Below are 14,329 nucleotides of genomic sequence, written 5' to 3' on the forward strand. Positions count from 1 at the left end.
CATGAGCTGAAATAAAAGATCCCAGAAATGTTCCATATGCACAAAAAGCTTATTTCATTCAGATTTTATACACAAATGTGTTTACATCCCTGTTAGTGAACATTTCTCCTTTGCCAAGATAATCCATCCACCTGACAGGTGTGGCATTTCAAGAAGCTGATTAAACAGCATAATCATTACACAAGTGCACCTTGTGCTGGGAAGATAATAATGGAGCCGGAGGAGATGGCTGCCGTTTTACAGGCTCCTAACCAATTGTGCTATTGTGTGTGTTATTTTGCATTATTTGTAACTTATTTTGTACATAATTTTTCTGGCACTGTCTAGTACGACAGAAAATAGCATCTGGATATCAGGTCAGTGATTACTCACCTCGTACTGGATGAAGATTTTTTTCTTTAACAAGTCGGACGTGAAGAATTTACTTCAGACACCGGACAAGGCCCAAATCCCTGTAATTCGCATGAAGAAGAGACGGAGATATAGCGGTCGTAGGTCTGGAGAATCCGATGGCGAGTGGGTAACATGCCTCTACCATCAGTCCTATTAGCCAACATGCAATCACTAGATAATAAACTGAATGAGCTCCGATAAAGACTATCCTACCAACGGGACATTAAAAACTCTAATATCTTATGTTTCACAGAGTCGTGGCTGAACGACAACATGGATAACATTCAGCTGGCTGGGTTTTTCGTACATCTGCAAGATAGAACAGTTTCTTCCTGTAAGATAAGTTTGCACAGACCACCCCAGCGGTCTGTGTCTATTTGTCAATAACACCTGGTGCATGAAATCTAATATTAAGGAAGTCTTGAGGTTTTGCTCACCTGAGGTAGAGTATCTCATGATAAGCTGTAGACCACACAATTTACAAAGAGAGTTTTCATTTATATTTTTCGTAGCTGTCTATTTATCACCACAAAGCTACAGGACTCTTTTGCTACTGTATCACAGACTGCAGCATGTTCCGGGATTCTTCCGATGGCATTGAGGAGTACATCAGTCACTGGCTTCATCAATAAGTACATCGATGACGTCGTCCCCACCGTGACCCAACCAGAAGCCATGGACTAAGCTGCCACTTTCAAGGAGCAGGACTCTAACCCTTATAAGAATCCCGCTATGCCATCCGAAGAACCATCAACAGGCAAAGCGTAAATACAGGACAGATTGAATCCCACTGGCAAGATATGCAAACTTAGGGATGACATTCCAGCAACAAACGCTGACACTACACATCCAATTATATCAGACCAAATTATGATAGACAAGAATTGTACATTTGAATTCCGTAAAGTCAGTGTGGAAGAGGTGAAAAAATTATTGTTGTCTATCAACAATGACAAGCTACCAGGGTCTAACAATCTAGATGGAAAATTACTGTGGGATAATAACAGACGATATTGCCACTCCTATTTTCCACGTCTTTAATTTAAGCCTACTAGAGAGTGTGCCCTCAGGCTTGGAGGGAAGCTACTCAAGAATAGCAAAGCCCCCTTTACTGGTTCAAATAGCCGACCAATCAGCCTGTTACCAACCCTTAGTGAACTTCTGGAAAAAAATAGTGATTGACCAGATACAATGCTATTTTAGAGTAAACAAATTGACAACAGAATTTCAGCATGCTTATAGGGAAGGACACTCAACAAGCACAGCACTTACAACAAATGACGATGATTGGCTGAGAGAAATTGATGATAAAATGATTGTGGGGGCTGTCTTGTTAGACTTCAGTGTAGCTTTTGACATTATTGAGCATAGTCTGCTGCTGCTGTAAAAACATGTGTTATGGCTTTACACCCCCTGCTATAATGTGGATAAAGAGTTACTTGTCTAACAGAACACAAAGGGTGTTCTTTAATGGAAGCCTATCAAATATAATCCAGTTAGAATCATAATTCCCCAGGGTAGCTGTTTAGGCCACTTGTTTTTTTCAATTTTTACTAACGACATGTCACTGACTTTGAGTAAAGCCAGAGTTTCTATGTATGCGGATGACTCAACACGTCAACTACTACAGCGACTGAAATGACTGCAACACTCAACAAAGAGCTGCAGTTAGTTTCAGAGTGGGTGTCAAGGAATACGTTAGCCCTAAATATTTCTTAAACTTAAAGCATTGTTTTTGGAACAAAACACTCACATAACTCTAAACCTCAACTAAATATTGTAATAAATAATGTGGAAATTGAGCAAGTTGAGATGACTAAACTGCTTGGAGTAACCCTACATTGTAAACTGTCATGGTCAAAACATATTGATGCACGAGTAGATAAGATGGGGAGAAGTCTGTCTATAATAAAGCAATGCTCTGCCTTCTTAACACCATCAACAAAGCACGTCCTACAGGCCCTAGTTTTGTCGCACCTTACAGTCGTGTGGTCAGGTGCCACAAAAAAGGATGGTACACAGAGAGCTAATTTTAATAATATGCATGTCAATCTCTCCTGGCTGAAAGTGGAAGAGAGATTGACTTCATCACTACTTTTATTTATGAGAGGTATTGACAAGTTGAATGCACCGAGCTGTCTGTCTAAACTACTGGCACACAGCTCGGACACCCATGCATACCCCACAAGACATGCCACATGAGGTCTCTTCACAGTCCCCAAGTCCAGAACAGACTATGGGTAAGCACACAGTACTACATAGAGGCATGACTACATGGAACTCTATTCCACATCAAGTAATGGCGCAAGCAGTAAAATTAGATTTAAAAAACAGATAAAAAAACACCGTATGGAACAGCAGGGACTGTGAAGCAACACAAACATTGGCACAGACACACACACACACGATAACATACATACACATGGATTTAGTACTGTGGTAGTGGTGGAGTAGGGGCCTGAGGGCACACAATGTATTGTGAAATCGTTGAATGTATTGTAATGTTTTAAAATTTTATAAACTGCCTTAATTTTGCTGGACCCCAGGAAGAGTAGCTGCTGCTTTGGCAGCAGCTAATGGGGATCCATAATAAATACAAATACTACACCTTCTCCGATGCTCGTCGGATGTGGCAGGGGTTGCAATCTATTACGAACTACAAAGGGAAGCAGAGCCGTTAGTTGCCCAGTGACACAAGCCTACAAGATGAGCTGAATTACTCCTATGTGCGCTTTGAGGCAAGCAACACTGAATCATACATGAGAGTACCAGGTGTTCCGGACAGTTGTGTAGAAATGAATTGTAAATAATGTATTTTTGGAGTCACTTTTTTGGTAAATAATATAGAATGTTTCTGAGCATTTGTACATTAATTTGGAAGCTACCATGATTATGGATAATCATGAATGAATCGTGAATAATGATGAGTGAGAAAGTTACAGAGTAGAGTTGTACTTTTGACTACTTTAATACACTAAGTGAATTTGTCCAAATACTTATGATACCTTCAAAATGGGGGGACTACATACAAAGTTCTTTCATTTCTAAACGGTAAAACATACTGTATATATATGAAAAAGACCCTAAATAAAAAGGTGACATTTTGTTCCATCGCCTCATATAAAACATTTGATCTCAAATCCAAAATGGTGGAGTATAGAACCAAATTAAAAGTTTTAACTTCACTGTCCAAATAAATATGTAGGGAAGTGGAGCCTCATATCTGGCGATTCAGGTATTAGCAAAAGCCAGTGCTATAGCAACTATGATAAACGGAGTGATGACGACAAAGGGTTTTGGCTCTGTATGCTGCAACCACTTTCTAAAACAGCCAACACTTACTTGGAGGTCTAGACTAGTAGCTAGATACAATAGGAAACATGCCAAAATAACTTGAGTTCAGTTGTTGTAGGAGGCATACCATGCATATCACAACATAAAGAGTAAGACCAACATATGTTACCATAGTCATTAGGTGCAGCATACAACTGAGTAGATCATAGAAATCTGGATTTATTGCAGTTGCAGGAGCCAGTGAAGGTTAGTAGTGTTGATGTCAGTCTGTCAACAGGTGCTGTCCCAAACGCTGCAGGAGAGCCTGACACAATGTTCTGCACCGTACAGCTCCCCTGTCACTGAGTGGCTGGCTGCAGATCTGTCAGCAGAGCTCCAGAGGAAACAGACACAGGCTTACGTAACACCATTCTGGCCTGGCCATGGTCAGCAGGACAGACTGCACTGCAGGCTCTGGCTCCAGCTCCAGACAGACTGCACTGCAGCACATCTTACCATATCCTTTCTCTCTCTCTCTCTCTCTCGCAGAGTCCAAACAGACTGCACTGCAGCACCTCTAATCACATCCTCTCTCTCTCTCTCTGCAACATATGTCTATTAATATAGTCCTCTTCTCAACATGTCAGCTATGGAGCCCAAGTTATTTTCCATCTAATTTAGTAATTACTTGAGCATGCACAGGGTGCACAGGAGGCTGCTGAGGGGAGGATGACTCATAATAATGTCTGGAATGGAGTGAATGGAATGGTATCAAACACGTGGAAACCATTTATTTGATGTGTTCGATACCAATCCATTTATTCCGTTCCAGCCATTACTATGATTTACTCCTGAGTGGCGCAGCGGTCTAAGGCACTGCATCTCAGTTTTAGAGGTGTCACTACAGACTCTGGTTTGATCCCGGGCTGTATCACAACATGCCGTGATCGGGAGTCCCATAGGACGGCGCACAATTAGCCCAATGTCGTCCGGGTTAGGGGAGGGTTTGAGCAGTCATTAGTTCGTTTTTTAAAAATGAGCCCATTCCCTTCAATGAAGGTGCTACTGGCCGCCTGTGACAGGGTGGATATGTATGGAGTGAGAACATTATATTTTGATAGATTTGATCTGATGAGTTGATATCCAAAAGTAAACCGAATTATAGAGCAGTTTAAAAGCTGTAATTAACGTAGATATATGCAGTTACAATGCCAACAGGTTTATAGTGCTTTAGTAAGTGTGTGAAAGTATCAAGACATTTGATCTAATATGAGATTAATCAAATATAATACTATAACGATATTGTTTAGCGTTATGCATTAATGTAGTGCATGTTAGCCTACAGTAGGACATGTAATGTATAGAACCCCTGTTGGGTACATTATAAATGGGTTAACGGGTATCCAGCGCTTTTTTCCATTCTTAAGGTAGACCTGCACATCATTGGTCCACCGTTATCAAAGAACCAACGTATGTTCTAATTGATCTATCATTTCACTTTTGAAATCATTTGTACAATGTTGAAGTGAATCAGTGCACCTTTGGGTGCAAATAATAAAGCATTTCTTATTGGGTTTGTGAAGAATCATTAACCTGTTATCATTATCCAGTTGATTGCTACATTGTTATTGATGTAATACTGAAATAGAAAAATATATACCCCATGCAGCAATTGGTGTTCCAGCAACTCTACGCTGTATTCTACTGCAAACACTGAAGTATCTTGTCACTAGAATTCAAAATAACATTGGTAATAGTCGGATTGTGAACTTTTCTGTGTTGGTACAGAGATAGTTGGAGCAACACAAGGACTTGGATGGCTACAGCGGTGAGAATCTCTTTATGAGCAGTCTCAGGTTGTGAATCAAAACGTGTCCAACATCTCAATGACCAGAGCCTGAGAGCCAGTAAAAACAGAGCGCTTTGCTCTGTAGATCTGCTGAAAGGACGACAGATATGGAACTGCACTCTCCAACACTCAGTGTCTCTCCTGATACAAAGTTATAACTTTCACAATCTTGCAGTAAAAATGAACAAAAAGCTGAAGACAGAGACTCAGGGAGGTGACCTCCTCTCCCACTCTGGCTCTCTGTCCTTGCAGAGATGACATCATCTCTGTTGTACAGTTCATCTTTCCGTAAGTGTGTGTCTTTGAGAACAATATCCCCAATCAAGTAGAGTCTGAATAGAATGTCTGTTCCAGAATAGCTTCATAAGCTGGATAAATCTGTATGACACGCGCAGCAAACTGTGATCTTCGGAGTACGTAGAGTAGTCTACAGCTCAGGTGCAGTAAAAAAATGATCTAACACTGACCTTCAAGTTTACAATACCCTTCCCACTGACATATTAGCCCAAACAGATAGATATATATGCTGACCTCAGTTCCTGACCAGCAGTGTATTCTTTCCCCAATCTCTTCATGTACTCTTTGGAGGAAGGGCAAAGGAGATTTAACAGTCAGCTTTTGGCTCATGTCACCTCATTAGACAACACTTCCTACATTAAGTAATTCAAATATGGAAAAGTGTAGAAAGATATTCAATATCAATTAAAACACTAACAGAAACTGATGTTAAGTTCCAGAAAAAAAGCACTTAATATGAGCAAACTACTGTACAAACCCAGCCTTGTGATCAAGCAAGGCCTGGTTGAGGTCAGAACCTCCTGTGTTACACTACGAGGGACAGAGGACCGAGGGAGGAGGACTTCCCATGGTCAGGTGTAGAGCTCTTGCCGTCCTCCCTGCAGACAGGTTCCGTTGAGGCCATTGAGGCGCTGGCGGTCCATGATCTGCAGCACGTCATCCAGGATGGAGGGGCCCAGGTCCAGGTGCAGGGAGAGCAGGGAGCCTGCATTGGACAAGTAGGGACGCTCCTGAACCCGGTCATCCAGATAGGGGTCCTGGATACACACATCGTTGTCTGATGAAAACCTGGGAGACGGTGGGCAGAACTGGGAAGTCCTGCCGGTAGTCTGGGCCAAGGGGGAGTCCAGGCCTGGGTGATGGGTCATCAGGTTCTTGTCATCCAGGTGCAGTCGAGGAGGTTTGGGTGGGGGGGCTGCGTTCTGAGGCGGGTGGGGGACAGTGGGGGGTGCAGAGGTGACGGGCAGGGTGATGGCCTGCAACCCTCCAATGACGGGCAGAGAGAGGGCGTTCTTCAGAAGGGGGGAGCTCTCTGAGGAGGCTGTGTGTCCGCTGATGCTGGCAGTATGGCTGAACTGGAAGGGCTCTGCGTACATGGAAGAGCGCTGGGATAGGCAGTCGCCCTGCTGCCCAGGGAGCAGGTGGAACTTCCCCTCCAGGAAGGACAGGTCCCCAAATAGGTTGTCCTCCCCCCCGCCGCTGCCGATGTGGATGGTGTGGCGGAAGTCCCCAAGCGGAGGACTGATCATGTCCGAGGAGAGGATGTCCCGCAGCTTTTCTTTCTTACCCTTCCTGCTCCGCCGCTTCAGGTATATGGGCGCCTTGGTGGACATGTCTGGAGCCCTCCCTGGGCAGCAGAGACTCAACTCCTGCAACAACGTGAGGGGTGGGGGGCTGGGCTGGGCAGAGCTTCTCTCTGAATCAGACACAGGAAGAAGGAGAGGGAACCAGGCTGGCTGAGCTGAGCTATTAAGAGTCAGGCCTGCTGCTCAGGGAGGACTGCTACTTCTGCAGCCAACTTTACTGATGAATAGTCCCAAATAGTCCACATCACTCTCTTGTTACAGCGCTTCACAGTGAGTAAGAAGTGAGGATGGCACGACGACTGTTGGAGAGATTTTTTAGTGAGGTCCGCTCACTGTGTCCACGGTGTCAATCACCTCCCACTGCGGAAACAAGCAGAAGAAAGCCATTAGTTTTATATCCTATCATAGAACCATTGCTCTAAAATGCATGCTATATAAACATCGAGGAACAATACTCTCATGATATTACATGACGTCTGATGTTCAGAAACTTAATTTGTAAGGAAAATAAACACTCAAGTGTAAAAAAACAACCGTGACACATAAAAACCCAGAGACCCCTTAGGTCTAGTTTGATAGAGTTGAGCTGAAAGAAAATAATTCAATAAATATTTCCATCGTATCATATCAACAACAGGACATAAAATAATCACTCAGTCTATTGTTGTTGGCAATGCAGCATGGGAAAAGTTTCTTATATGGTGAATGCCAGAATGAATGAATCAGGATGCACTGCTGAGGAGTGATAGGGCGATATGTGAGTGTGAAGGTGTGAATAAGAGAGGACACTTTCAGTAGCATGCCTTGTGGACGAGAGAGAGGTTAGCCTGGTTTAAACCTATTTAGGGAGCTTTAGTGAGGCAGGTGTGTGTGTCAGGCTGGCAGACAGTAGTTCTGAAGGAGGCAGATTAAAGTGCTACTGCTCAGTGAGGGCCTTGGCCAAGCAGAGCAGGAAAACCTGGGTATGAGAGAGAGGGCATGACTTGACATTAACTCTTGCTTCTTAGGTTACAGCTATGAGATAGGGATAGCTTTACAGTAGCACCACTGAGTGCACAGGAGGAGCTTGAGCCTCAGGCACTCACAGAATATTTACTTTAATGTTCGCTGTCAGCTACTGTGCACATAGATCACTCTGCAACAAAAACAAAACAATGTCTCCCCTCTACCAGCGTACGAAACACAATACCTGACCTCAACGTGCATGTCAAGTAAACAATGGTACTACTGAATAAAAGCCCCCAAAAGGTACCAGAAGAGACAATATGATGTCACATAATGTCAGGGCAGTAGAGCGAGAGGAACTGGTCGAACCAACTTGATCGAAGCTCTGCTGAACCAGAACAGAGCGCATTCTGGTTGGTGACAGATAGTTAACAATGTGTGTATGTGCTAACAGAGAGAAAGAGAGTGAGTTTATTTTCCCTTTGTACTTCAACTATTTGCACATTGTTAAAACACAGTACATACAGTGGAAGTTGGAAGTTTACATACACTTAGGTTGGAGTCATTAAAACTAGTTTTTCAACCACTCCACAAATGTCTTGTTAACAAACTATAGTTTTGGCAAGTCGGTTAGAACATCTACTTTGTGCATGACACAAGTAATTTGTCCAACAATTGTTTACAGACAGATTATTTAACTTATAATTCACTGTATCACAATTCTAGTGGGTCAGAAGTTTACATACACTAAGTTGACTGTGCCTTTAAACAGCTTGGAAAATTCCAGAAAAGGATGTCATGGCTTTAGAAGCTTCTGATAGGCTAATTGACATAATTTGAGTCAATTGGAGGTGTACCCGGCAATGTATTTCAAGGTCTACCTTCAAACTCAGTGCTTCTTTGCTTGACATCATTGGAAAATCAAAAGAAATCAGCCAAGACCTCCATTTTTTTATAGACCTCCACAAGTCTGGTTCATCCTTGGGAGCAATTTCCAAACGCCTGATGGTACCACGTTCATCTGTACAAACAATAGTACACAAGTATAAACACCATGGGACCACGCAGCCTTCGTACTGCTCAGGAAGGAGACGCTTTCTGTCTCCTAGAGATGAATGTACAATGGTGCGAAAAGTGCAAATCAATCCCAGAACAACAGCAGAGGCCCTTGTGAAGATGCTGGAGGAAACAGGTACAAAAGTATCTATATCCACAGTAAAACGAGTCCTATATCGACATAATCTGAAAGGCAGCTCAGTAAGGAAGAAGCCACTGCTCCAAAACTGCCATAAAAAACCAGACTACAGTTTGCAACTGCACATGGGGACAAAGATTGTGACCATTGTTATGTTTGGAGGAAAAAGGGGGAGGCTTGCAAGCCGAAGAACACCATCCCAACCGTGAAGCACGGGGGTGGCAGCATCATGTTGTGGGGGTGCTTTGCTGCAGAAGGGACTGGTGTACTTCACAAAATAGATGGCATCATGAGGAAGGACAATTATGTGGATACATTGAAACAACATCTCAAGATATCACTTAGGAAGTTAAAGCTTGGTCACAAATGGGTCTTCCAGATGGACAATGACCCCAAGCATACTTCCAAGGTTGTGGCAAAATGGCTTAAGGACAACAAAGTCAAGGTATTGGAGTGGCCATCATAAAGCCCTAACCTTAACCTATAGAAAATGTGTGGGCAGAACTGAAAAAGCGTGTGCGAGCAAGGAGGCCTACAAACCTGACTCAGTTACACCAGCTCTGTCAGGAGGAAGGGGCCAAAATTCACCCAACTTATTGTGGGAAGCTTGTGGTAGGCTACCCTAAACATTTGACCCAAGTTAAACAATTTAAAAGCAATGCTACCAAATACTAATTGAGTGTATGTAAACTTCTGACCCGCTGGGAATGTGATGAAATAAATAAAAGCGGAAATAAATCTCTCTCTACTATTATTCTGACATTAAAATAAAGTAGTGATCCTAACTGATCTAAAACAGGGCATTTTTACTGGGATTAAATGTCAGGAATTGTGAATAACTGAGTTTAAATGTATTTGGCTAAGGTGTATGTAAACTTCCGACTTCAACTGTAGCTAATAATATAACATTTAAAATTCCTTTATTACTTTGTGATAGACAGAGGGTAGCAGTGCCAACTGAATCACTGGTCTGTGGAGATAATGACAGACAGAGAGAGACGTGCTTCATCTCTAGCTGCATTCTGTTTGGCCACAGTGAAGGAGTCTCTCTCAGACATGCCATTGTGGACCCAGACTGTGTACGTGAATACTTTGCAATGGTCTAAAGCACACAATCAATCTGTTTCATTCAAACGAGCAGGGTAGAAGACGCATCAGGATGATTAGAATTTAATAATGCAGTAGGATACTTCACTGAAAAGGTTTGGACAAAACAACATTGTAATGAGATTCTACCCTTGTCGCAGATCCCTTGTCTTGTTCGTATGGAAAAGCTATACATCTGCTGACCAGACTAATGAAATTCCTTTGCCTCCATAAAATGTATTTGTCAGAGTTAATGATCACTCTAATCAAATAGTATTCAATCCTGGTAACAATGGGTTCGAAAAGACTTATTATACACATACTGTGTAGAAATATCATGTATGTTATAAAACACACTCTTTCCCTTTCACATAGGCCTACTCACTCAAACATAGTATATGCATGCACACTCTCAGAGTGAGCGCTTCTCTTGCACCTACTGTAGTAAGCAGTTTCCAAGGCCTGTCAGGCACATTTGAAAGAATGCTTCAGTGCTTTGTCAACATAAAGCAGCCAAGATCTTGGCAAACAAGTGGGATTAAAGACTGGTCGTGGTCACATGATATTAATTACGCTTTTTTTTGTTGTTGCACCGGTTCCGAAACAAAGACAGACGACTACTCAAGTGCAACCGTCTCGGAGGACAAGGTGACCACCAGGGTTGACATTATAAACCCCAACCGCAGATACAGCCACTGGCACAGCCCAGCCAAGAGCCATAGCTGAGGGACATCTTACCTGAGCTGTTACTTCAGACACATTGGCCATCTGAGTTGTGTGTGACACCACTGCTCCCCTTATCCAAGGTGATGAAGGAACCAATGTTGTGGAGACAGTCTTTCTCCGAAAAGCAACCAGGGCTTGACCATAGAGGTGCCACATCAAGGAACCACAGCAAGGAGCCACAGCAAAGAGCCACAAGCAAGGAGCCACAGTGGAATAAATACAATGCAGACAAACACATGGTTTCCATTCCAGACATTACAATGAGTGCATCCTCCTATAACTCCTCCTCACCAGCCGCCACATAGCTCTTTGTTTCACGACAATTCATCATGCATGGTATTTTCCTAATTTTCGTAATTCAGTTCCAGTTTTCACAAAAAGTGGGGAAAACACAGGCAGAATAAGATTGAACTGAGAACCTCATTGAAGCATTTTCAACACAATTTCAAGGAGATAAAAAAAAATATATACACTGGAAAAATAAACATAGGATTCTGAAGGGTCTGTTTTGACATGCCCTTTTTATATTTTCCAAAAATTTACAGCTTCTTGTGTGTCAACCTTTCCAACAAGCAAGACAAGAGCTGAATCCATGAAGTGACCAGGCTTTGTAAGCCAGTTCTTAACTGCCACAGCTGAGATAGAACAATGCTTGGTGAAGCCCTTGAAAAGCTTGTTCATTTGTTAGATATTGTATGGGACATACTGTCACAACATGTTTGTCCCAGGCTGTCATTGACAGAACTCACACAAAGAGAACTCTCAGAGGTCTAAGGAGGACATTGTTCACCCAGAACATACCGTTGACTGCAACCGAGTGCTTTTTTGAACAATGCTCACAGTGTCACCATTCAAATGACTCTGTCAGAGGAAGCCAGTGAGAGACAACAGGCCTCAACGGCTGAAGGGATGATCATGTCATTCAGAGTTTGAAAGAATTTCACTGCTGCAGGGCTGGAGAATTATGGTCTGCTTGAAAGAAGTCAGGTGGTAGAAAAAGACATCTCTCACAAGCCACTCCTGAAAGTGATTAGTAGATCTGGAGCTGAACGTTTTTTGGATGGTATTTTAGATTCCTTTCTCATGATACAAACAGAACCAGACAGACAATTCTTTCAAAAATCCTTACCTATTAAGGATAATTTGGGAATGCTCATCATGGGTAGGAAAGGGTTGTGAATGTGTGATGTTTGGTCAACAATAATAGAACAGTATAATTTGCATAAACATATCAACTAATGAATTTGAGGATTGTAGCACACTACCATAAATCCACCTCTGTCCCAAGAAGAGGACAAGTTTCTATCAACACATACTTCGTCAACAAATACAGGACAAATGAAGAGTAAATTCAGATGAGCAGAAGGGAACAGGTCATTCTCAATGATGATGAATGATTTTATATATTGTTAGATATGTTCCCTAGTATCTAGAACATCATTTAATAGAGGTGTGCTGCAGTATAACACAACACGCACACACGCCCTTAAAGGTTGACTAATGGGCTAACAGAAATATGGAATCCTCAAAATAAGACATGACTCCAATTTGGTCACATTAAACATTGTCTGTAAAACTCTCCTGACGTTTGATGAGGCAGATAATGTCGGAGGACGGTTTTCCGCGGTACCTCTCCTATTTCTAGGATTCCTAGGTTATATTGAATGTCTTTTCGTTACACGCATCTTAGTTGCTGTGCGCAGCATTCAAGAAGGTAGAATAGATTAGATCTGCTTACCTCACTGATGCCAGATATGACAGTCCTGACTTTTACCAATAAGACCGGCCTCCTCTGCTCCCTGCATAGAGCAGGGGTCGGATATTTGAGTGTGCGTAAATAATGTCAGCAGTCCCTGTGCTTGGCGAGCGTAGGTGCCTGCACCGGACAAATAACCGCTTCTTCATTTGATGCCATGGTCCATAGGCTGCTAAAGCGATGATGTGCTGATATCGTAGAATCAGAGATGCGCTATACCTCTTATCGCTAATAATCGCTTTCTCACTTTGCTTAGAGTGCGCGCTTAAATAATGGTGAATAGCTGGAAACTCTGTCACTGGATTTCGCGCAGAACACTTTGATGGCCTATTCCTCAGGGTCCCACAGTGCGCATATCACCTTTGTGCGCATATCACAAACTCCCGATGGTAAAAAAAATAAACGACAGTTCTCCTCAGTGAACATTCCATGAAAGAGCTGTAATCCAGGGCGGGCTTCTCCTTCTCGGTTGGACTATATGTCTTCCTCGTTCCTACAAATTCCGACACATCATGCGCTTCCGTCGCTGTTCAGATGTGCGCGCACACTGACTCACAGTTACACCCCTTGTTTGTCAGTGGAATCACACACCTCTTTTTGACACAGGAGAGCTGGCTTTGGAGAGCTATTCATTAACACATATTTGTTTATTTGGAATCAATCATTTGGAACAATTGAAATAGTGCAATCATAATCTCACATGAAATGTTTATTTTGGACTTTTTAATGTGCCTATTATAGAAGATAAGATCGAGAGGAGTGAGTCAAACCATACGAATAAACCTGTAAGGAAGGAGAGTAAAAAGGGCTAACTAATGCTACTGTGTGCCTGGTGCCCAAATCTGTGCCAAACGTGCATAACACATTTGGCGGGAAGGAAACCGTTATAGCTGTTCCATTCTGATACCCTGAAACCAACGAAAGACTACAATACAACCCCCACAACGGGCATCAGTCTACGCAGTGTCATTTTGAAATATTCTGTGGTCAGTTGCTATTTCCTTAAACATACCTTATAAATGTAATATTAAGTCCCACAGGCCTATAATATTTTTCATGTATTTGATTTTGAAGCTAATTATGTTAACATAGGTATGTGTGCGAAAGCAACCTGCTTCCTCTGAATCCAATGTAAACCTATGCAACCCAAAATTTGAGCTAGTCTACAACCAGAAGAGCACATTTTACACTTGTCACTCAAGGATAGGCCTATGTGCTATCACCTACATGAGACAGTTAAACCAAACCAAATAATTGTATTTGACACATGATATGTAAACAAGGGGTGTAGAATAACAGTGAAATGCTTACTTACTGCCCTTCCCGAAAATGCAGAGAGAAAAGTAGAGCAATTATAAGACGAGGAATAAATACACAATGAGTAATGATAACCTGGCTGTACACACGATTGTCTTATGTTTGCTGATGGCCCTATACAGCTCCTTGAGTGCCGTCTTAGTGCCAGCATAGACAGCTATGAAAAATATAGATGAAAACTCGTT

General features: G+C 42.4%; 1 protein-coding gene across 1 annotated transcript; it reads right to left on the reverse strand.

The window, feature by feature from the left end:
• Positions 1 to 1,300: 1,300 nt before the first annotated feature.
• LOC139388669 (cdc42 effector protein 2-like) lies at positions 1,301 to 13,376 on the reverse strand. The gene is made up of 2 exons (XM_071135489.1): positions 12,810 to 13,376; positions 1,301 to 7,479 (listed from the first exon to the last, which is right to left on the reverse strand). The coding sequence occupies exon 2, from the start codon at positions 7,144 to 7,146 to the stop codon at positions 6,385 to 6,387; it is 762 nt and encodes a 253-aa protein (XP_070991590.1). The 5' UTR covers positions 7,147 to 7,479; positions 12,810 to 13,376; the 3' UTR covers positions 1,301 to 6,384.
• Positions 13,377 to 14,329: the final 953 nt, after the last annotated feature.

This window comes from Oncorhynchus clarkii, chromosome 29 (genome assembly GCF_045791955.1).
Source record: "Oncorhynchus clarkii lewisi isolate Uvic-CL-2024 chromosome 29, UVic_Ocla_1.0, whole genome shotgun sequence".
Classification (NCBI taxonomy): domain Eukaryota; kingdom Metazoa; phylum Chordata; class Actinopteri; order Salmoniformes; family Salmonidae; genus Oncorhynchus; species Oncorhynchus clarkii.